The sequence below is a fragment of the Natator depressus genome, chromosome 4 (assembly GCF_965152275.1).
Source record: "Natator depressus isolate rNatDep1 chromosome 4, rNatDep2.hap1, whole genome shotgun sequence".
NCBI classification, from domain to species: domain Eukaryota; kingdom Metazoa; phylum Chordata; order Testudines; family Cheloniidae; genus Natator; species Natator depressus.
In genome coordinates this window covers 85322009-85347876 of record NC_134237.1, presented here as the reverse complement: position 1 = coordinate 85347876, position 25868 = coordinate 85322009, and the positions used below count along the sequence as shown (strand labels likewise).

Sequence of the window (25868 nt, the reverse complement as noted above, 5' to 3'; positions counted from 1 at the left end):
ATAAAAATAGAATAATATGAAAGTCTTCAATTAAGGAAAGCATCTCTGTTAAGACATTACCTAAGCATATTCTTATCTCATTAAAGACAATGGAACTTATATGCTTATAGTTAAGTATGTGTATTTCCATGAATCAGGACCTTAATTCAGTGAAGTGTCCTTGTCATTTAGTTATGTTTTATTTATGTAACTATTAAATGGCTGCTTAACATATCATCATGGTCAGTCCTGACCCACTAGTTTGTATTCTTTGAGCCTATATGACTGTAAATTATGCCCTGATCCTGCAAACACACATATATGTGCTTAACTTTAAGCATGTGAAGAATCCTAATTACTTCAGCAGGACTACTTTCAAGCTTAACATTAAGCCTCTGTGCCTACAAAATCATAACCTTAGTTTCTTCAATATCCTTTTAGATTCATACCTCTCTAACTCTGAGAGCTTGCGGTAGGTGACTATTGACATTTAAGATCTATTATTGTCCTTATATACCTATTACATATGCATAATATGCTCATTACCTTCAGTGAGAGTTATGCATCTCTGAAGGCCGAATTAAACTTTACAAGTGACACCAGCATCTTCATCATGTTTGCAATCTGTCACACCCCAGCCTTTAAATATACAATTTTCAACAGAGGTTTCATAGCCAAAACAAAGAACTTCATCCATCCATATTTGACCAGTACCTGCAATGTTAAGAATAATTTATCTCATATATATTTCAGAAGGATAATTCTTACATGAAACTAAATATTTGTACATCTTATATATAATAACCAGGAATATTGATGGTGCATATAACATAGTTAAATATAACACTTGACTTAATTTAAAATGCCACAGATTAAATAAATATCCCAGTAAAATTGTTAAAATGGGTTGTGTTAAAGTATTTAAAGGCACCTATTGTTCCCTATAACCAAACTAAGTTGACATCCAAAATCCAGAAACTTGGAAAATATTCTTTGATTGGGAGATAGTTCTAAAATTTTGGGTATTAATTGCAATGGGTCTAATTAATTTAGGTTTCTTTATACAGAGCACACTACCTTGGTTGTGAAATGACTGACCCACTTGGTACCCACTATGAAGCTTAACTTCACTATTGGAAACATATATTTTTCTTTTCACCAGTGATGTCAGGATTTGAGAGTCTGTCACAGACCCTATACTGTGAAAATTTTTTCTTCATTTTAAGTGGTGGTGTGCTTGGGTTTTGGAGCTTGAGGATTTGATCTCTCTCTGTGGCTGTCATGAGTGATGATCATGAAGATAACAAAAAAAACCCCATAGATTCCTAGGCGTACAAGGATTTGTTCAAATTATATCTATCACACATATATATATGTGTGTGTGTGGTGGGAGAGAGAAATAGTAGTAGTCCTGGGCAGTGGGGGGGGGGGAACAGTAGAGAAGAAATGAATTTAAAATCTGGTCCATTTTGGTTGTGATTTCTTTGAAAGGCTCTCAGATACTGTGACAATAATTACATTATAACCTTATCTATATGACCACATCAATATGCATTATATAATTGTAATAAAAACTTTATAAGTTTATAATTATAAAGTTTATTTATATAAGCAAAACATTGAGTAAAATGCCATGTTTCGGAGAATACTCCTTGTGGGTTGGACTGACTACTTAACCTGCTGTAGATAAAACAGATGGTTAATTTCTACTTGTCTGTCCTTTTCTCTTAGTAAAACAATTATTTTATCATTATTTTTTAAATACGCCCTTTAACTTACTTTCCTAAAAATCAGTAGCATGGCTTTGAAAATCCAATTAATTGTATGAATCTTATCTTGCTACTGTTCCATAAACAGTTCTTTAGCTACCCAGCTTTAGCTGTGATTTGGGGGCAGGAGGGTGCATGGCGGGGAGATATAAAGGATACCTAGACTATATGAATTTAAAAATTAGTTTGAGTACCTTGTCCAAAATAGGCACCACTGTGAATTCTAGATGCTGCTGAATACCCCAGACTCTTACAGACCACAGCTCCATCACGAATATCCCAGTGGTCATCACAGATAGTACCCCATTCTCCAGCATGAAAAATCTCCACTCTACCTTCATTAGGAACATGTCCTCCTACAAGTTGAATACTGGAAGCTGGGGCGGAGAAAATAAAGGTAGGGTTTGATTAGATACAAACTTGATACCATGATTCATACAGGGAATATTTCAGTGGGTTTCAATCATATGTAATAAAGAGTTAGAATGCAGGCATGGAGGTCAGGAGTTGGGGGTGCTGTCACTGCTCCTGAAATTCACTGTGTGACACTGGGGAATCAGTTAGCCTCTTTATGTCTCAGTTTCAAAACCTGTAAAATGAAGGATAATATTTGCCTAACTCAACGAGTTGCTGGGCAATTTGAATCATTGATGCCTTTGCAGTCCTTGGATGGAATCTTATAGAAGTGTAAAGTATGACATCACCATTTGCCAATGAAAATGTAGAATTGCAAATGCTTCTTGCTAATCTTCTTACAATGGATTTCCATGATCTTTGTTAATTTGGGTACAGTACTAGGTATGTGGTTGAGCTACTTGCAATTGGTGTAGTTCAAGTATCCATACTATTAGATCTGTCAACTGCCTTTGATGCTGCTGATCTATGAGGCTTTGTCAATTCACCAGGGGACATTGTTGCTCTGTTCCTTCCTGTCTGAGTAGTCCCATAGACCAGGCTTGTGCAATGGCTTTTTTTCCCCCCTCTCAGAATGCTCTCATTTGGGCTTTCCCTGGGTTCCATTTTGCTACCCATCTTGTGCAATATAAGGCTGTTCAAAGGGTGAGTGAGGAGACAGGGAATATGATGTTTTCAGTATGCTGTTGGTGCCCAGCTCATGGTCTCCATTTTGTCTATAGGTGCAGCTTAGCCTCTCATCCAGTGTCTTGTAGAGACTAGGCACAGATGAGAATGATAACTGGTTGAGGTTTAATCAACATAAGACAGAAGTGAAATGCATAGGTGAGAGAAAATCCCTTGCTAAGGATTATTTCTGCCCTTCTCATGACAAGTATGTGTTTGTGTTCTCAATTTGGAGGTTTGATTAGATTCCCAACTTCTGTTAGATCAGGTAACAGCAAAGAGCAACACAGCTGTTTCCCGCCCCCCGATATTCTTGCAACTCTCTCTTGTGCATGTAGACCTTATTACCATTATCTATGCTTTTTTTCTCACAAAGATAGCTTACTGCACTGTATTCTACCCAGACCTATACCTTAAATCCAGCTGGAAACTGAAGATGGTGCAAGAAGCAGCTGTGTTAAGCAGTGCCTCCCACATTGCATGTCACATGAGTGTTCCAGGATCTGCATTGGCTTCCTTCTGGCTTATAGGTGGAATTCACAATTTTTGTCTTGAACTAGAAGCCCTGAATAGCTACCTCCTGAGACACTGCCTCACTTACTGCATGATATGACACTGCCAAAGCTGAGAGTGATCCTCATATGAGCATTAATGCTAGGAGGTTTTTTTATTATTTATTTAACACACAGTGCTTGTTCTTTAATGTTAGGATTAATACTTTCAAGTAACAGTGAAGAGTACTGGGGACCTTCTATTTACTATATGTTCTGCGTTTGTCTGAGCTGGATTTTTTTTTTTTAGAAACACTATAGAAAAAAATGTTTTTGCTGGAGATGACTTCTTTGGAATCTCAGAACATCATCTTGAGGATAATTCATCTGTTTTATGAAACCACCTCATTAACTCAACCAAAATGAATTATTATTTTACTATGAAGCATTGTGGGCCTATTCATCTATCTTTAGCATGCCGTTAAGGAGGGGTATTTGCAGCATGGTTCATCTCATATTCCAATCTACTCATAAAAGATAGAAGCATGTGCGCCGTAAATCCGTTCAGCTCATAAAAGTGAGAGACTGATAATACTGCTTAAAGGTAGACATACTGTAAACCAGTGGTCTCCAACCTTTTTATGTCCAAGATCACTTTTTGAATTTAAGGGCAACCCAGGATCTATCCTGCCCCTTCTACAAGGCCCCGCCCCTTCCCCAAAGGCCCACCCCACTTACTCCATCCCCCACCCCCACTCTCACTCACTTTCACCAGGAGGGGGTGTGGGCTCTGGGCTGGAGCTGAGGGTTTCGCAGTGTAGGAGGGGCTCTGGGCTGAGCCTGGGGTAGGTGGGAGTGGTGCAGGAGGGGGTGAGGGGTGCAAGCTCTGGGAGGAAGTTTGGGTGCTAGAGGGGGCTGTGGGCTGGGGCAGAGTGTTGGGGTGTGGGAGGGGAGTGCGGGGTGTGGGCTCTGGGCTGGAGCAAAGTTTTAGGGTGCAAGAGGTACAGAGGGATGGGTCTGGGACAGGGGGGTCAGGGCTGGGGCAGGGTGTTGGGGTGCAGGAGGAGGTATGGGGTGCTTGCTCTGGGAGGGGGGTCAGGGCTGGGCCAGAGTATTGGGGTGCAGGAGGGGGTGGGGTGCTGGCTCTGGGGTTTGGGATGCAGGAGCGGGTATGGGCTGCTGTCTCTGGGAGGAGGCTCAGGGCTGTGGCGTGGGGTGCAGGAGGGGGTTCAGGGTGCTGGCTCCAGGAGGGGGCTCAGGCACTTACCTCCGGTGACTCCTGGTCAGCAGCACAGTGTGGCTGATGCTAAGGCAGGCTCCCTGCCTACCCCATCACCATGCCGCTCCTGGAAGGAGCCAACGCATCCCTGCCTCTCTCTGCAAGCACTAGCCGCTTCTGGGAGTGGTGTGGGGCCGGGGCATGTCAGCCACACTGTGCATGTAAACTATCACTGTGTAGGCTTCCTGCCATATGCCATGTAAATGGTATAAAAGGAATCTCATGCAACGCTCCTCAAATACAACTGTTTTATTTAATCCCAAATATGCAACCTATCAGCTCCCACTGTTCTGTCACAGAGCCAGATTCTCCCCTTGCTTACACTGTTAAATCTCCAGTAATAGTTATTCCCTTTGTACCCAATGCTTTATAACGCAGGAGAATCAGGCCCATAGAGTAGTTACCTGTGATCAGTTTCTATTTCAATCTTAAAGTGACACAGTCTCTTTAAAATGCTGGCTGCAGAACTTATTAATCTATGTCCCCATTCTTACAAACATGCTTAGCTGGCCATTGCATATCTAATTCTCTTACTCTTGCTCCAATTTCTTTTTAGATATTATCTAGTACAGTTCAATTGTAACTAACTGATGACTTGGCTCAAGGTTTTTGCTTGCATTCACATCACTGGATCCTTCTTAGTAAGGCTTTTCCTGGTTATTGCATCACATTGGACTGTTTTGAACTAGACTATAAATGCCAACACAAGGTTCCAGGCAGTGGAGAATCTGTCTTGTGGCCGCTATCTATTGTATACAGTGGGCATCTTTTTTTGAGTGTAGCGTCTTCATGCAAGACTGCAAACCATCCAGAATGTGAGAGACATCTGAGCATGGGGGTCAGAGATAGCCCAGGTGAAACCCATGGTTTCCATGTGGTTAGAAGAGATTGGATACTAGTGTATCTGTGGCATTGTCTAAGAAAAATGAACCTGAGGAATTCTAGTCTTATGCTGACCCGAAGGTCCATGAGCACTTCCAACCAATAAGCAAGTTCTTTATCTGGACATCTGTAAATCACTACAAGTCTTAGGTTTTATTTCTGGTTTCATGGAAATCATATGGATTTTTGTTTCTAGAGTGAGGCACATGAAGTTGGAGGGGAACAGGCACTGCTACTCCACTTCCTTTAGGCGTGTTCTGGAATCTTTCCAGGATTATGTTGTGCTAAGTGGACTGGATGAACTAGAATAAAGTCGAAGGTGACATTACACTACAATGGGCCCCACGCTACAAGAAGGATGTGGAAAAATTGGAAAGAGTCCAGTGGAGGGCAACAAAAATGATAAGGGGACTGGAACACATGACTTATGAGGAGCGGCTGAGGGAACTGGGATTGTTTAGTCTGAGGAAGAGAAGAATGAGGGGCGATTTGATAGCTGCTTTCAACTACCTGAAAGGGGGTTCCAAAGAGGATGGATCTAGACTGTTCTCAGTGATAGCGGATGACAGAACAAGGAGTAATGGTCTCAAGTTGCAGTGGGGGAGGTTTAGGTTGGATATTAGGAAAAACTTTTTCACTAGGAGGGTGGTGAAACACTGGAATGCGTTACCTAGGGAGGTGATGGAATCTCCTTCCTTAAAAATATCTAAGGTCAGGCTTGACAAAGCCCTGGCTGGGATGATTTAGTTGGGGATTGGTCCTGCTTTGAGAGGGGGTTGGACTAGATGACCTCCTGAGGTCCCTTCCAACTCTGATATTCTATGATTCTATGATTAAAACATGTCTCAGAAGAACTGGGTGACTCATCCAAAATCGGCTCCCCTCTGCAGGTAGGATCTACTCGTCTTACCCCACTAAAATTTAAATGGAACTGGGATTTGGTATCTATCACAGCACAGATCTTCCTGTTAACCTTTGTGAAAACATAAGCTTTAGTCATTCAAATCAGTCAACAGCTTTTTCTAAGTATTTGAATCTCTCTCTACTAGTTCATGGCATCACTAAATATAGAATTAGCCCACGCTGTATGCTAAGCTATTACTATGTGATGACTTAACTCCATAGATAAATGTCACAGCATGGAAGAAACCAAAGGATGCTGATTTAAGCTTTCCCTAAACCCTTTTTCTTTTGAAGATTTCTTTACGCAGCAAGTCGAGACATTTGTATACGGATCACAAAACACTGAACAAGGCAGGTGCTATAATTAGATACTTTGAGATTTTCTAAGTACATGTACCAGAGAGGTGACACAAGTCAGACATTAAACTGCAGGATATGAATTAGTGACTTTTCCCACCACCATACTGTGAAAGAAAATCATCCAATTACCATACTCTTAAAGATTTTAATAAAAAGGTTACTAGTGACTTGTAAACAGAGTTGTAATTGCATTTTTCAGGATAACATTTTGCATTGCAAACAAATTGATTTAAACTCTTTTAGACCATATCTTAATTACATACTTTCATTTATTTGATTATTAATATTTTGGTATTGAACTATACATAAAAAATAAACAAGGAAATACACACAGCCAAATCTGAAATCAGATGTTGCACAGAACTTCCAGAGCAGTCTATGGAGGTTTGAATTTGGATCAATTCTAGGATCAGATGCTTAAATAAAAGGTTAACAAAAATGCTGTGACTTGATGATCCTCACCTTCTGCCTCCCCTAGTGTATATGTATAAATCCAGAGATTAAAAAAAAACCTGGATTGTGTTTTTTGATGTGTGAGCTGTTTGTTGCTAACTAGGGCCCCAGTCCTGCAATCAGATTTGTGTAGCCAGGTTCCTGCACCCATGAGGAGCCCAGTTGAAGTCTGCCCATTCTCCCTCCCTCTTATCTCCCCTGTTCTGCTCCACACATTAAAGAGAAGTCCTTGTGCTCTCCTGAGAGGAGGGACTGGGATTCTACCTAGCCTTTATATAGGCCATGCAAGCACAGAGGGCAGCTACGCACTCCCTTTCCTACCTATGATCTAGCTCTTAGTAATTATTTATCTAAAGTATTAAAACTAATTACAGGTTTCAGAGTCGCAGCCATGTTAGTATGTATCCACAAAAAGAAAAGGAGTACTTGTGGCACCTTAGAGACTAACAAATTTATTTGATCATAAGCTTTTGTGAGTATCCGATGAAGTGAGCTGTAGCTCACGAAAGCTTATGCTCAAATAAATTTGTTAGTCTCTAAGGTGCCACAAGTCCTCCTTTTTTAAAAGTAATTAGTGATCACTAAAGCTTTCCTTTAAAAGGCGAGAAGAATCCCTTCTGTTGTTCAGATTCAATTTTGAGAAACACCCTGATATTGGAGGTCCCTAAATCTCCTTGTAGTGTGACATCTTCAATATGTTTTATTTTTCTGTTGTCTTCAGGTTCCCATGATCTATAAGACATCTCATTGGCAGTTTTTGGGTATCATGTTTTATCCTGTGTTTACAATAGTGTTTTGTTTTATTAGTCTGACATTTTTGTCCTGTCCTCTGTTGATGGCTTCTGCCCTCTGCTATGAAATCTGTTCAGGGTCTTTTGCTCACACACAACTCCCCCACCCCTTTATTTATAAGGTCTACTCTAATACTCAGACTGTGACACCTGGATTTGTGATCTGGTAAGAGGTATACTGTTAACGTCAGAGGTCATCTCTCTCTTGGGGTTTTTTCCTCAAATGACCTTGGTTAGACTCCTACATTTTCAGTGTTCTTGCTTCCAAGTTCTGGTTTATTTTTTAATGTTCCATGACATACTGAACAGTCACTTCTTAGCCTTATGACACATTAGCCTGCATTGAGGATGGGGAAACAAAAATGGCTAAAGGACTTTCCTGTTCCTTCCCCAGGAACCTTTCCTCCAAATCTGAATTGAACTTTTTTTGGAAGTTTCAGATATGTTGGTTAACTTTTTAATATTTATTTTAGCTTTGTACTTATGGGTTTTGGTTCAGATCAGATTGGAAGCAACAAAATACCATGGGCAAAGTCTGATCTCTCTCAATCTCCAGATGAACTTTGGCTGGATTTGCATAAGAACAGACTTGTCCCCCTGAGACTTCCAGTCTTTACGGATTGTTTCTGATTGGTCTATGACAAAAGCTGTTCACATGAGATTTGCCAGCCCAGTTTTGCAGATCTAAGAATTTCATACCGTTCTGAGTGCAGGGTGCTTATACAAGCCAAAACCAAAATGAGGACAAGATCATGTACCACATTATGTGAACTTTGTGTGACAGATTAGGAGCCGCTCTGTAATAATTTATGAGTATTGTATGTTGGCCTGGTTATTGGGCTGTTTATGTATGAATATATTGGAGGGCTATCTGAAAAAAAAAAAAAACCAAGCAGGAGGGAACAGAAAAAACAAGATAAGCCATTTCACTGCAAACACTTGAGAGCTGTAAAGAGAACATGCCCAGACTGGAAATGGCCCAGGAATACCATGGGGGAGTTTAAAAAGGAACTCTGAAGAAAGAGCGAGGTAGTTGTTCAGGGGAGCCAGAGAGACACTGGAACCCACTGGGAGTATCTGAAGAAGTTAGGCCTGGCTAGGTTATCGACAGAGGATGGTAAGCCAGTGGGTAAGATAGACATGCATATAGACTGTTTTTAAAATTCTCTCTCAATACTTTGTTCCTACTGTGAAAACAAACTGTAGTTTGTTTTAAGAAGGCTGTTTTGTCACTAGATGCCACTGCTCACTGGTTCTCGAAAGGAAGAACTGCAGGTGTCTGAATTCAGTTGGACCTGTAGGGTAAGAACTATAGATACACCAGGAACTGTAGTCCAGGGCCTGATCTCAGAGTAGAATTGTGTGATTCCACCCTCGGACAGGTAAAAGCCTGAGGCATGAAGGGTGTACTCAGAGAGACTAGGAAGGGGACAGGTTACTCTGTAACTGTGACATTTTGTACCATCAGAGTGGCACAAACAGGATCCCAGCAGTGGAATCCCTATATACAATGGAGCTAGTGTAACTACTTGTTGCCCCCTGCTTCTGACCCCTGTCAGTATAGATGACATGTAGAGCAGGGAGGAGCTGGGTTCTGGTGATCCCTGGCTGACACAATTGCCCCTGCTGATGTTAGGGTAAGCAGTCAATTAAAACAGTATTAAGTACTAAGATTCCTCTAAATTATGCCAGCGGACAATCTAGCTCCCTGCAAACACAAGGATTGGAGGAACACAGAAGTGACGTACCTTTGTCCCACCCTCAACCTCATCCTGCAACGAGCACAGCTTGGCTGACACGTGGATTGGTTTAACTAGCTATAAAGGCTCCATTTCCAGTTGGGTGAGAGGTTCCAGACTTCTTGTGCAGAAAAGTATCTGTCAGCCCAAGGAGAAACAAAGGCTATGCTTGCTGAATCTACATCATGAAAATACTGACCCTGAAAATAAATTAGGTAAGACCCATTACTGAGACTGTAGGTTAGAGGTTCCAGCCAGATGGCATAAATGAATTATCCTCTGTACAGTAAATCGGTCAATAGGAGCTAGTTGTGGAGGTTTGTTGTTAATTGAGTGGGTATATTCTTTACAAAGCTAAAGAATCTGAGTAAATAAAGCAAGGTTTAAAATTGCCTTTCTGCTTGAAATGAAATCCTTGTAGAAACAGTTGGGGGTGAGAGGTATTTTGCAATATTACAAGCTTATATTTGATGTTTGCACTACAGTGCAAGAGTATGGTTATATTTCAAAATAGATTGTATTCCACCATTTGATTCTCAGTCGCTGAAATATGAACAGAAGTACAGATTGCTCTTAATCACTTTAACTTTATGCTTTTGAGTGGAATGTGTGGTCTTATTTGACTAACCACAACTTATATTCTGAATGTCTCTCATTCTCTTGTTATTTTAAACTGTCTTGGAGATTTAAAAAAAATATATCCTATCACTGAATCTCATTTTATCTTTGTTTAAAAATGGACAGCAAGGAAAGTGACGGTAGTTCTCCTTGCTTTCTACAAGGAAACAGAAATCGGTGTTTGATCTTAAGGGTGAAACAAGCTTCTGCAGTTAAATAAAATTCTATTTGATTGCATCATTTCTATAAACCCTTATAGCCATATGCTCCTAATCTTCAGATTGTGCTAACTGGCACTGTGGGGCCAACATGGTGCAGAGACCGGCCACTTTATAAAGGTGATTTAGAAGCATTTCTGTCATGGCGTGGGATCTGGCATATTATTTGTACTTGATATTTGTCCAACTTTATTTAGAGCAAACAGAATACTAGTCTGAGCCTTTGTTCAAAGTAATGTAAGCCTGGTAATAAATACAATGATTTCCCACCCAGAGAACTGCCATAGGTGCAGTTTAAACTCCCAAACACCAGGTGAAAAAAAAAAATGCATGTTTGCAATTTGGGTAATGTGAGAATCTTACAGAAAGAGATCAATGGTTTTAGTATGAAACAATATCAGCAGTCCTCACTCTTACCTACTCTTTAGCAGCAGTTGCCAAACCATCTAATGACTAAAATTCCATGCTTTTCTGTTATTTTAACTTAATCACATTTTATTTTTCGCAGTTATTTCTGTTGGATCTTTCTGTCAATGCTCAAAGGTTTTTTTCACACAGAACACTAAATAAATAAACTATTGTGTTCAGTTCCATTGAGATCTGCCACGTAGGCTCCAACTGAATGGAGCTCAGCGTTCCAAGTGTAGATCTTGGTGGATATCCATATGACTAAAGCCACAAAACAGTTTGACACACTTCTTGACATTTTTTTGTTCCAGAAAGGGTCGGTACTGGATTAATGGAGTCACTGTAGGTCAGGACTACGTTATAGAGCCAGAGTTTTGTATGTAGAAGCCTGCATATTGCCTGCCCACATTAAGCCCAGCGGCACGTTTTTTCTTACAAGAACACTTACCAAGTTAAGTAAAGAGAAAAAAACAGAAAAATACATGCTCTTTAAATCAAATAACTATTTAAGTGTTACTTACATATTGCAATGGTGCTGCTACTTCCGCTTTTGTCTCCTTTCTCCCCTTTTGGCCCTAAATCAGTTGTGCGGGTGAAGATAAAAAAGACCTGTATTAGTAACAATATTTATGTGCAAAATCCATTGAGAGGGTCAAACAAGGGAGGTTTCTGAAAGGGACATTTTTACCAGCTCTCAGGACTTGAGTAAGTCAATCTGGTGCCCTAGGTACATCCCCACATAGCACTCACTGTGGGCCCGTATGGCCCCCATTCCACCAGGAAAAGCTCTCTGCACAGCTATCAGGATATTACCATGAATCCTCTTAGAGGAGACTGGAGCTCCCTCCTTTCCCAGACTACCATTGCTTCTCTTTAGACAGGTTTCAATCAGTCCCAGAGAAGGAGGACTTAATGGTCACCCACCTATGCAAAAGACTCTGGGGGTGCAAAAGACTATACCTCCACAGCAGAGTCACACTGGTTAGTGGCATCAAAAGCTCTCCCACACCACCCCCAATTGAGTCTTCTGCTCACATGGTTGCGGAGGAGCTTGACATGGCAGTAAGTTTCTGCAGTAATACCTCATTAGGCTGAATGGATGGTTCATACCTCAGAGATATTTTTTTCTTGCTGTTTGTAGACTCAGACTTTCTAGACCAGTGAAAAACCAGACATGATGTACTGATGTAAAATAGTGACTCACACGGATGGAGATAACTTTGTTTTGAAACCCATGTAAAGCTACATTGGAGTAAATCTACATTAGTGTGAATCATTGTGACAGTCTGTACCTCTACGTTCACCCCTTTTCCAGGACTATGATAAATGTAGTACAAAGTATGCCTTGTGAGGTATCATTTGAAAACTCATAATTTGCTGATCATTATCGTCCTGCTAAAATATGTATGGCAACATTGCATGTAAAGTTATATGATTCCTCTGCATGGCATTACTAAGACATGTTCCACGTCTGGGAGAGCAGCCACAGACTAGTTCCCCAGAGACAAAAGGCTAGCCAGTGCTTCATCCAGGTGTCAACAAAATCAAATGGACCATCACCTGGTTAACTGGCCATTCTTTGGCAGGAAAGAGGACATGAGCGAAAATCTACATCTTGACAAAGACACAGCTGAGGGTTCCCATCCACACAGACTTGGTCTCCTGAACCTCAGCTGGGATGATTCTCAAAGATGACAGAACTATAAGAAGGGTGAACAGACACCCCAGATGATCTCTCCCTTTCACTCTACCCACAGCATCCACAACATCTGAAGAAAAAAAATGTTGTTTTTCTTAGGGAGGGGATCTCTCAGGCCAAGCACCCAAACCCTACCACTGACAGAGCAATTTCAGTTTTTGGGATTATCTTTAGTGTACAATAGTGATTTTGGTTTCTTCTGGGTTTGATTTTCCTGAAGTTTCTACAATGATTTAATTTACGTGTAAAACTTCTCAGGAACAGGGAAGCTATTTGTGAATATTGGTACTGCATGTTAAGAAAATTAGATTTAAAGATAAAAATTCATTCAAAATAACATTGTGACCCAAAAAAATCCCTCAAAATAAATGCATAACTGTGGATAACACTAGCCACATTTCCAGTGAATTTGTGGTAAAAAATGCCTACTTGAGAAGTGCAAAAATAGGAACCTGCAGTTAGCCTCCTAAATCCTTTCTAGGTACCGAAATAAGTGACTTGATTTTCAGAAATGATGAACACTCAGCAACTTTCCTGTTGGCTCCATGTTGGGATGTATTTATGGAGCAGCATTCTCAACTCAGTCCATATGATAATGGCTTGCATTAGTATTTAGTGTACTAGTGCATATAGTTTTATGTACAAATAAAAAAGTAATCAGCTTCCGAAAAATTAAAATAAAATAAAAAATAGTTCTGATTCTTTGTGTCTCCTTTTTTGTGTGGCTCTTTTCTTTCTCCCTCTTCATTCTTTTGTAACTCTCTTTCCCCTTTTCTATAATGTCCCTTTCCTTCAGTGTGCTATTTGTCATTTCTTATATAAAGTGACTTATTGTGGTGTAAAGGAAACAGTACCTAATTTATCATAATTGTCTACATGTAGTAAGGCAAAGCACTCACCGGAGTGGTGCCTCCTGCTGGTCAGTCTGGGAATTAGCTCATCCAGCTCAGGAGCGCCCTCCTCTGGCTGGTTTCTTACCCTCAGTTACCTGCCCTGTTGTCTCCACCACCTCTGGCCCCGTGAGCCTCCTGGACCCTAGAGTTCCTTACCTTGGGATGCTGCCCTCCCACACACTGGGTCTCCCCTCCCAGGGGAACCTCAACCCCCTATACCACCTTGCCTCAGTGGCTACTGCCAGTCATCATCTAGGGGCAAACTGCAGTCTGAAATTGCCCCTTCTCTCAGGGGCAAACTTCAGTCTGAAATTGCCACTCATCACTGGCAAGGGGGTTTGACTTGCTGCATTTTCTTGGCCTGGCTGCTTCCCTGCAGCCCTAGTACCTCCTCAGGCTTTGCTGCAAGACCTCAGCCTAGGAGGTCACCAGGCCAGAGCTCCCCAGCTCAGCCTGCCCTTTCCCAGTACTGCTGTGTTCCAGGTATCCCTGTGTCTACCAGGCAGCTAGGTCCTTCTTATTCCACTGCTACAGCAAGACTGACTTCCTTCTCCCCAGGAGCCCTTCTTATATTGGCCCAGTCAGGCCCTGATTGGCTGCCTCAAGCCTGCTTGTGATTGGCTTCCTGGGGCAGCCCTTTCCCAGGGCTGTTTTTAACCCCTTCCAAACCAAAGCAGGGTAACTGATGTGCCCCTTATACAAATGTCAAGAAGGGGTTAGTTATCGTACAGGGGTCCTACATTGAGGGAATCCCCAAACAGCTGTTTAAGTTGGCCTTCTGCCCACTTTGTGCTGCCAGAGTGGTGGAAATCAGATGGCTCAGGGCTGGAGTATGCCCCATGATCTTTCTTTTTATAGTACTTTATATTTTATAGCTGACTAGAGGAGGGGAAAACATTGTGCAATTGAGGGCCATAGTTACTTAAGCTTTGCCATCCATCCTGAGAAGAGAGATATTTTTGAGATGAATGATCAGGTCTGATCTTATCAAAAAATTCTGCTGGGATCATTTTAAATCCAGTCAGGACAAATACCTCAACTTGAATGTCTTGTCTATATTGCTATTAATTGCTAGCTATAGTCACTATACCTGGAATTCCCTTTGATCCTTTTTGTCCAGGATTTCCAGGACGACCTTGTTGTCCAACTTCCCCTTTGGCTCCAGGAAAACCTAGCAAAACCAGAGAAATGAATTAGTGCAAGACTGAATATTACAGGACAAAATCACTGTTGTATACTCTCTAGGCTATTATCTAAATCATTGATGAAGATATTGAACGAACCAGATCCAGAACTGATCCCTATGGGACGCCACTGGATATGCCCTTCTGTCATAAATATAAAGGGAAGGGTAAACCCCTTTAAAATCCCTCCTGGCCAGAGGAAAAATCCTCTCACCTGTAAAGGGTTAAGAAGCTAGGATAACCTCGCTGACACCTGACCAAAATGACCAATGAGGAGACAAGATACTTTCAAAAGCTGGGGGGAGGGAAAAACAAAGAGTCTGTCTGTGTGGTACTTTTGCCAGGGACAGAACAGGAATGGAGTCTTAGAATTTAGTAAGTAATCTAGCTAGATATGCGTTAGATTATGATTTCTTTAAATGGCTGAGAAATTAAGTTGTGCTGAATAGAATGGATATTCCTGTCTGTGTGTCTTTTTGTAACTCAAGGTTTTGCCTAGAGGGATTCTCTATGTTTTGAATCTAATTACCCTGTAAGGTATTTACCATCCTGATTTTACAGAGGTGATTCTTTTTTACTTTTTACTACTTCTATTAAAATCCTTCTTTTCAGAAACTGAATGCTTTTTCATTGTTGTTAAGATCCAAGGGTTTGGGTCTGTGGTCATCTATGCAAATTGCTGAGGATTTTAACCAAACCTTCCCCAGGAAGTGGGGTGCAAGGGTTGGGAGGATTTTTTGGGGAAAGACATTTCCAAACAACGCTTTCCTAATAAAAATAAACCCAGATAAACGTTTGGTGGTGGCAGTGGAAGTCCAAGGGCAAAGGGTAAAATAATCTGTACCTTGGGGAAGTTTTAACCTAAGCTGGTAAAAGTAAGCTTAGGAGGTTTTCCTGCAGGTCCCCACATCCGTACCCTAGAGTTCAGAGTGGGGAAGGAACCTTGACACCTTCCATCTCAACTGTGAACCACTGATATCTACTCTCTGGGAAAGGTTTTCCATCGAGTTATGCACCCACCTTATAGTAGCTCCATCTAGGTTGTATTTCCTAGTTTGTTTATGAGAAGGTCATGTGAGACAGTATCAGAAGACTTACTAAAGTCAAGATATACCATGTCTACCGCTTTCCCCCACCCCATCTACAAGGCTTGATACACTGTCAGAGAAAGCTATCAGGCTGGTTTGATATGATTTGTTCTTGACAAATCCATGCTGACTGTTATTTATCACCTTATTATCGTCTCAGTGTTTGTAAATTAATTGCTTAATGATTTGCTGCATTATCTTTTCAGCTACTGAAGTTAAATTGACTGGTCTGTAATTCCTTGGATCTGTAACTCTACCATAATTCTTTCCATTTACTTTAATGGACTTTGATCAGGCCTTATTGTCAAAGGCTAGATAGCATACTTTTATCACTAGAGCTTAAGAGAGATGGATGTGCTGTGAAAAAGTACACAGTCCAATATCTTATCAGATAATTATATTGTATTAATTCCCATATTAATACCCAAAGAAACTCTGCTGAAGGGATTCAAGTCCTTCAGACACTGAAGAGTTTTCCCAACATTATGCACTTACCATTTTCCTGCATTTTAATATTCTGATTCTACATTTAAGAAAAGCTTTCTCAACCTTTGTCCCTCCCTGCATAATTTGTTTTAAACAATAATAATAATAATATCTCTTAAGTGTCTCTAAATTAATGCCTAATAGAATACTTTAATAATCACATTCATTCAGCAAAAGAAAACGTTAACGTTTGGTCATCACTCCTGGTTTGTGGACAATTTCTTTAAGGCCTTCACTGCTTTGTATATTCCAGTCAGAATAGTAGCCATATCAGACTTGCCTGCTATTTCAGACAGCATTATAGCCATTTCTGGTTATTCGTTTACGGCCATGTTTGTTTCCATGACTTCCTTCTTCTCTAGTGTTTTTTACCTGTGCAAACCACCAGATTACTCCCCTCTCCCCCCAATTATATATGGAAAATATATAGAGTTCCTTCTGTTTGGCTCTGTGTTCTTCAAAATTGCAAAAACTTGTAGCTTTGCTGTCTCCTGATTACCTTAGTTTAGGATGGGTTCCTGAGATCCACCTCTCCCCGTTCCTGGGAGATTTCATTAACAAATGGTTTCAGAGTAACAGCCATGTTAGTCTGTATTCGCAAAAAGAAAAGGAGTACTTGTGGCACCTTAGAGACTAACCAATTTATTTGAGCATAAGCTTTCGTGAGCTACATCCGATGAAGTGAGCTGTAGCTCACGAAAGCTTATGCTCAAATAAATTGGTTAGTCTCTAACGTGCCACAAGTACTCCTTTTCTTTTTTCATTAACAAACTAAGTTAGACTATAGGTTCCTAGTTAGTCAACTGGTGTGTGAGTTTTAACTGAACTTAATTTCCTGTTTTTCATAGCTAGAAAAGATTATTTTTTTCTTCCTAATGGCTAGAGCATACAAGATGAACCGATTTTAAATTTCCTTTATTCCTTTTTCAAAGGAAATAGTTTTGGTCTTGGTAGATGTTTCAGAAATGTAGAGTTACATCATTCCCACATTGTACATTCTTCAGCTGTTACTATCAAGGTCCAGATGCTCAGCTGGTATAAATTGTGTAGTTGCACTGAAGTCAATAATGCTAAGCCAGTTAACATCAGTGAAGGTTCTGACCCTTGATTTCATAATACATTTTACAGAATACATACATAGGTCCAAATTCGCAGCTGGTGTAAATCAACATAGCTCTATAAAACATCAGAGTATTATATAAATTTACACTTTCTGATGACCTGCCCCATAGTTTTTAAGAGATCTAGGACTTCCTATTAATACAAGATCCACAGATTTTAGCTGCTTTTGCCTTGTTAATGATGTATCTGCCTCTGCTTCCTTCCATAATTTCAAATGATCTCCCTCTTTGTCTTCCTTAAATGAAGTCAATTTTTACAAATACCAGAGATAAAACTACTTCATACTGTTAGAGATTAATCCGTCAACATCCACGGAAAACAACCTAGTGGACTAAACATTGGTATAGGTTTTAACACTACTATTATAAATTATGTTTATTACAGTAGTGCTTAAGGACCATCCAAGAATGGGGCCCCAATGTGCTAGGTACTGTACAGATGGAGTAGGAGAGTTTTCAATGTACTGGTGTTTTCATGCTCTGACATGTAAACATATTCAGTCATAAACCATGCTTGAGCCATGTGCAGACCTCCCATTAACATCACTGAAAGTCATAGATTATTACTGTTACATCATTCATATAACAAGTTACTGTAATTGTTAAAGTAGATGGGTCAAGTAGGCAGGTATTCAGAGTTAGTACTCTGGGAACCATTATCACTGAAAATAATCAGAAGACACTTTTTGTATCATTTGTAGTTGTTTCTGTGGTTTTCCAAATTAAGCCAAGGCCAATCTGTGTGATCAGTGCAATCTAAGACACTTAAAAAGTTCATTTTCACACTTCATTTACAAGAATCTCTTTTGCCTTGCCCCTCATCTTCCAAAAAAACAAACCAAAACAAACAACAACAAAAGGTAAAATATTGGTGCTTTTTATTTTGCAAATGTAAAGTTTAGGAACAGCTGAAAAAGATGCTCCCAAAATGAAACCATTTGCAAGTTGTCATCCAGACTGTCCTTTTATGGTTGAGTTATAAAGCTTTGGCGATAGTAGTTTATAATGGAAATGCTGACAGAGCCTTGATAATAGCAAAGGTTGTGGACTTTGATATAATACTGGTTACTTCCCTTGCTCATGACATTAATGCACTATTGTCAAGATCCACAGATGTGCAGTCATGTAAACTGACTCTTCAGGATAAAGCTAATCTGGCAGAATATTCAAGGACAAAGCATCCCCATAGATAGGCTTTCAGCTGATGCATTAGTTTCTTAAGCAAAATGATCAGAAGGACAGTCAGGAACCAAACTCTTGCTTTTAAACTTTTAAACTAATTAAACTTGGACTGGTCAATACATTGATCAAGGATGGAAAGAGATTTACATAATCAAAGATGATGAAAATAATGTAGTGCTACATATTTGGGCTTTTTCTAGCTTCATGAGATGATATGCAAAGTAAAAAACACATCGTCTTGTATACAGTCCTTGCTTTGAAACACTACCCAGGGTTTTTGTGATACTTATGAGGAATTAAGAGCCAATTATTTTACTCACTGTCTTCTCTTATTCTTTTAGAAGGAAATAATCTTTCCCTTTATCTTCTTTAATTTCTAAAGTTTATTAATTATGCTATAGATTTTAGCAAATAAAACATATAGAAAAATGGTAAAAACCAAGACTTGCTCCAAATAAACTACATACAGTTGCTGACAGCAAAGGTATTTGTATTCTACTCAGCATTTAAATTCACATCCAGTGAGTTGAAACAGATCTATTCCAGTACATCATATCACTAGAGAAATAGAATCCAGCTAGAGTCTGTCTGATATTTATTTAGTGTATTTCTCCGAATCTGTTGGGTTTTCTTTTAAAACGCACACGTGCACACACACACACACGATGTAGCCTATTGGCGATTTTTGTTTGTTTTTGTGGTTTTAAAATGAAACGATTTATCTTCATCTAAGACAAAAAAAATAAGCAAAGTCAAGTGTTCAATATGCACTAGATACCACCAACATACAGTTATCAGGCTGGTTGCACCAGTTATTAGGCAGCTGGGAAGATTGTTCAGCAAGCTAATCTGAACTAAATCCATATAGAATAGTTCATATTTTCTGAATTTAAAGCAAATCTTTTCTGTCCGATAGGGTTTAGAGTTCAACAATTAACCTTTTACCTGGGACTTCACATGATCATAAGCGTGACTTTATTGAGTATCCAGTACGTGCACCTTGTTCCCAGGATTATTCATTATATGACAGCCAACGTACCTCTTAGCCCACGAACTCCTTCTACACCTTGATCTCCTCTGACACCTTTATCACCTTTCTCTCCTTTGGGCCCAGGAGGACCTTTAAAAAAATTGGACATGATACACCATTACTGTAAATCATGAATTTATTACATACACGAAAGGATAGGCTTATCACTTTTCATTAGCAATATTCAGAAAAAGAGCAATCTGCCATTGTGGTGGTTCAACCACCATAACACTGATAGGGATACTACTGCATGCAAGTGATAGAAAACATGGTATAGCCCCCATTTAGGACCCTTAACCAAAGACCTAGAGGTTAGAGTTTCTAAAACCTTGATTCCTGAAACACAGAAGGTCATGTTTTGGTGGAATGCAGAGGAAAAGAACTAAAGGCGAGGGAAGAGGATGAAAATGAAACAGCATAGATACTTTATGCAATTGAGTGAAAAAGTGCACTGTCATAGCAATATTCAAAGCAACATATAAAAATGTATTTACTAAGATGATGCCTAAAGAATTCAACAGAGAGGATATAATAAAAAGGAGGAAAGCAACTACATGATCTTTGAAAAACATTTTACTCCATTGTAAATGCTCAGGTTTCTTTCTAAAAGTGCAAACTGTTCAGTTTTCAAAAAATGGGGAAGATAATTGCTTTTTTATCATATGTTTTCAGCGTAAGATCTGATACTTGTATAACTCAACTGCAATAATAAATATATAAGAAATTAGACTGGTTCTTACTGGAACCAGTCTGAGAATGTGCGTTTGACATTGCACGCTGCAGGTTCACAGTAGCAAACTGTAGGGTTAATTTGGTTAGGTTTATTTTCTGTTTTGGAAGACTAAATTAACCCTGCAGTTTGCTACTGTGAACCTGCAGCGTGCAATGTCAAATGCACATTCTCACACTGCTTCCAATAAGAACTAGTCTAATTTCTTTAATGCTCTAACAGTGTCAACATCATTGCAGGACCTTGTTAAGTTATTGACATAACCAACCAGAGCAACACAAAACATTTGCAATGCTAAACATTACCATTAGATGGGCACATTGTATATTATTCATGTTAGTGTTACACCATAATAGGTGGTTTTGTTACAACAAGAAACATGAAATTGAGATTTGGATTTTTTTTAAACTGAAAAATTTAAAGTATTTTTTCTTTTGTTTCATTGAGAATTCGAAAAAAAAGTTTGATCTCATGAGAAAATAGTCTGGAAAAATGTTTATTTTTTCTACTTGTTCTTTGATCATGCTTTCATTTACTTCTTGATAATTGTTTCTTGCTGTTTCACATTAATTGTCTCTCTCAGGAACAATCAGTTTACAGACCCTGATGTGACAATTATCCTCATCATCTTCATTTGGAGTTATGGGAAGTAAAGTTAAAAGAATGTGCAGTCCAATGTGTGCCTATAATTGCATTTTTAATCTACAAATTTAATTGTATAACTTTCCATTTATTCAAGACCAACGCTCTCTGAAAAATACTTAAGTGTAAAATGGAGAAAAAAACCCAGACAGTCATGGACATTTAGTTCCCTTGGCAAATAGTCAGAAAGAATGACATTTAGGTCATTATCCTGCATTGAGGAGCATGTGGGTGGATCTCCATTGAAGTCAAAGGGTGTCTGCCAAGTTTCAGAAGTTAGTGCATGACGTTCTCAATGCAGAATCTGGCCTTCAGCAGTCTATGAGTCTGACTCATCACAGCGATGTTCCAGCTTTTTCTTGTTGTAACACCATTGAAATCAAAGGACTTACACATATGTAAAACTGGACTAACACAATGGCGAATCAGTGAGATTCACAAAATGAATAGACATTTATATAAATAAATAGCATCTCATGAATCAGCTTAAGTCTGAGCAGTTCTCATTCTTCGGGGTTCACCAGCAAGGGTTAGGAATGAATTTACCCTATGAGGTAGGATTGCCTCATTAGTCAAATATGAAGCATCCATCATAGGCCACTGCTGGTATCAGGATACTGGAATAGATGGACCATTGTTCTATTTTGCTACTTCAATTCTAATCTTGCTAATAATTATTACCTACTTCAGCCTGTAAACACAAATGAGCATAACACTAAATTCATGAATAAGTGTTTGCAGGATTGGAAGCTATGGGAATTGACATTGCTGGAGAAATATGTCCTCTATTTACCACAACAGCACGTACAGGATCAGCAGTTACAGTGATAGCTTCCCTTATCTGTTTAATCCCTGTCCTTTCTTGTCACTTATGATAACTCTTAAATATTTTAACCGATTCTTATTTTAAGAACCACCAGAAATTACCTTGCACTAATGTAATATTCCTCAATGCTACTGAATGCTCCCAGTCTTTTAATCTGAGGTCATTTGTGATATTATTCAAAAGTTTCACTTCGCCTTTAATTTCTTGCTCCAGATTGCTTTGTTGTTGTTTTATGGTAACAATGGTTGCTGATGTGTTGTACCAATTATCCCACAGGTTTGTGATATCCTGTAAAAATATATTAGCATCATTAGGTATTTCATTCTAACACTGATGGTCCAAGACCTTACTCATTTGAGTAATCCCCTTTATTGTTATATTTTACATTCTTTGGGATAGACATGGTAAATAAACAAAAGTGAGAAAAGAATCTACTTGGGAGTAAATAAATTACTCCAGTGAGAAAAGACCATTCCCCTGAGCAAGGTTTGTGCCCCTTATTGATATTAAGATGCATTAGAACTGAAATAATACTTTCTGGCAGTTCAGGATTTCTTGTGCAAATACAGTGTTGTTCAAAACCAACAAGGAGTCTGGTGGCACCTTAGAGACTAACAGATTTATATGGGCATAAGCTTTCGTGGGTAAAAAACCACTTCTTCAGATGCATCTGAGTGTTGTTCACTTATTTTAAATCAGGTTATTCTTCCCCAGAACAGTATCAAATTATTTTAAACTCTTAGGAGACTACATCAGATTCTTTGCAACCTGACAGAGGTGGCCAAGATACACAATGAAAGGTGGATGGGATTTTCAGAAGTGCTCAGCGTTGGCCTTACTCTGCTCCCATTGAAGTCTATCTCACAAAATGCCATATAAAACTAGGGCTCAGTTCTTCATATAGAGTAGTACTTTCTTTTTTTTTAAAGCAGAGCAGCTCTATGCCATCCCTACTCTGTGGAGGGGGCATTTTGGGGAAAAGGGAGTCTCTGGGTATGACTAGACTGCAATTAAAGACCTGCGGCTGGTCTGAGCCAGCTGACTCAGGTTAAGGGGCTCGGGCTAAGGGACTATTTAATTGTGGTGTAGATGTTTGGGCTCCAAGATTTGGGACCCTCCCACCTCATAAGCTCTTAGAAACTCACCTCAAGCCCGAGTCCAAATGTCTACACCACAGTTAAACAGCCACTTAGCCCAAGCCTCATGAGCCCAAGTCAGTTGGCACAGGCCAGTTGTGTTTTTTTAAAGGCAGCATAAACATACCCTCTATGTCCTTGTGATCCTCAACTGCTTTAAGTTATGCTAGGGATCAGCTCATACTCCTGGGAGGCTCTTGAACAGAAGGAATGCAAAGCTGCCTTAAAGCCCCACCCACTGTTCAGTTGCACTGACTGTATCTTGGCCACATCTTAGGATTTTGCCCAGGAAGCGGAAAGTGATTGTGAAGTGTTACCATTATAATTTTGCAGCATTTTGCATTCATTTTGCACACGAGTGAATGACTACACAAAGGGTGTAGTTTAGAATCTGGTCCTTGGTTTTTAACACTTAGTTAAGTACAGTACCTGCATGGTTATGTTTGAAAACTTGCTGCAGAAAGAAGGGTACATTATATTTGTCTAAAATCAATGGTCAATGTCTGATCATTTTTATATTGACTAGTGTACAGGACTGTAGTCACTAGTAAGAGTCTCTGAGTACATTTTTTCCAAACTGCCCCAGTAACTTGGAAGTAGAATTGGGTGAAATGTTTTGGCTAATACTTTTTTTCCTCTGAAACCTGCAGATTTCGATTGACTGAAACATTTAATGAATTCAAATCCATTTCACTGAATTGTCTCAGTTGAAAAAACAAACTAAAGTTCTGAAAAAAAAATCCTGTTCTGACATTTTTAAACAAAACATTTTGATTTTTTTATTTGAAATGACTTTTCACTTTGAAATTTAATTCACTTTTATTTTTAAAAAACTTTTTGAAAGCTTGAAAATGAAGCAAGATGCTTCCTTTCAGGTCAAACAAAATGTTTTGTTTGCCTCCAAATATATTTTTTTTTCAAATTTTCAGTTTGCCAAAAAATTTGAAACAGTTTCATTTCGGAACATACCCAAAATGTATTTTTTTAAAAATTTTCCATCAGTTATTTGCAAAGCTCTACTTCGGAGCTTTCTACTCTAACTCTCATTTAGAAAAGTGTTTAGACATTTAGAAAGCTAAGTCCATTGACTTTCAATGAGACTTACGTTCCTAAGGGTCAGATTTTCAAAGGTCTTTATTTATGCCCCTAAATATGCAGATAGGTGCCAAGCAGGATTTTTAAAGCCTAAGTCCCATTGAGATGAAAGTAAATGAACAAAATGTTAACCTGCCAACATAATCTCTTTGGGACTGGGTAATTTTTCAAAAGGGCGGCCTTCCTTTTGTGGATGAAAATTAGGATAATTGCACTAATTATCTCATGGTCCGGTGCAAATCAGGTAAGTAGAAAGAGGTCTAGGTTGTCTGATTTGCATATGTAGTTCATTTTCCTGGTGCAAAAATATGGGAATGAATGTTTGTAGATACAAATTGCACTTGCAGAAAGAAAAGCTGTTCCCTCTGCCCTTCTGAAAATGTATTCCCAAATTAGTCATAAGAACAACAATCTGACCATCTACACGGCAAAGCTGTTACCTTTTCTTTTGCCAGTGGATGGGGGATCCTATCAATGCCTTAAAACTTGTGACAAAATCAATGTAGCTTCCTACCTCTAGTTGTTTAAGGAACACTCCTGTGTATTTATTGTTCCTCTCTTCTGCAGCAGACTGAACTTCAGCTAATGTCAAATTCAGAAACCTAAATGAGGTCTGAATATCTTCTATCAACTTCCGAAGGACTTGCATTGCTAAGGTTGAGGTGTTAATCTGAAGGCCAACCTCCCAGACCTTTTGTTCAGTTGCTGTACTTAGATTTCGGAAATGCTCTGACTTTTGGTGAAGGTTAGTTTTCAGCTCTGAAATCTCTTTGGCAATTTGATGTAAAGCTTCAGTGTGAGCTATGATGATTTCTCTCTGCTCCTCTTTTCCTTCTCTTGCTTTGCCAGGACAATCTCCATTGAAGCACCGTTGTATGTTATTCTCACTAACTAGATTAGTGTCATTCTTCAGGTTCTTTTCCATCTCGGATACGTGAACTGAATAAAGTTCCAAGTAAAAATGCAACTGTTATTGGTAGGTTCTTCAATTATTTAATCATGCAGGGTACTGAGATAATTAAATCAATAGATTAAGTATCAAGGCTGTATAATTTGTTCTTAAATAAATTATCCAGGGCCTCAGCATTCCTCATATTATGAGTTAAAATTACTTTGTTCCCACAGAATTGGCATGGCATGTGAGATGATAAAAAATTTAAATAAACTCTATTGTAAGAGATCCACATGCACCTGTCTGAGTGTGATCTTATTGTTACCCTGGTCCTTTCTCTTTCTCTCTGTTTTGTCCATCAGTGACCCTAATTTATTGTTTGGTATGTGTTCTTAAACCTCTATCCTGCAAGGACTTCCACATATGGCCATGGTAAGAGCTGCCCAGGGAGCCTGGGGCACTGTGGGGAGGCCAGAACTTTCCACCTGCCCTGGGTGGTGTGTTGGATCATATTAAAGAAGTTCTGTATTAAAATCACAAATGAGTTTGATTCCCCATAGTTTAAATTCCAGGGTATTACTAATTAAGAGGTCTCTTGGTTTTTGGTACTGTTTCTCTCCCTCTATGTGTGAAACTTGCAAGCTGCTAATTGTGTTAGTACATTCTAAAACAGAGTCTGTTCTCAAAGCAATTCACAGAGAGAGAGACTCAAAGCAATACTCTAACAACAGAAACAGCACCCAGAGACTCCCCTCCCTTTTGTTGTATTAACAATTGTGATTAAAATAGAGATAGAGGATGTATGTGGATGGATGCTTGGTGTGGATAATAACTGAATGATCAGGGAGGTGCCAGCCTAAGAATCCAGTGTCCATCGGCTGAAGAAGGCGTCAA

General features: G+C 39.3%; 1 protein-coding gene across 1 annotated transcript; it reads right to left on the bottom strand.

The window, feature by feature from the left end:
* Nucleotides 1-559: 559 nt before the first annotated feature.
* MSR1 (macrophage scavenger receptor 1) lies at nucleotides 560-25007 on the bottom strand. The gene is made up of 7 exons (XM_074952055.1): nucleotides 24597-25007; nucleotides 21953-22139; nucleotides 19663-19743; nucleotides 14653-14733; nucleotides 11492-11545; nucleotides 1943-2125; nucleotides 560-693 (listed from the first exon to the last, which is right to left on the bottom strand). The coding sequence occupies exons 1-7, from the start codon at nucleotides 25005-25007 to the stop codon at nucleotides 560-562; spliced, it is 1131 nt and encodes a 376-aa protein (XP_074808156.1).
* Nucleotides 25008-25868: the final 861 nt, after the last annotated feature.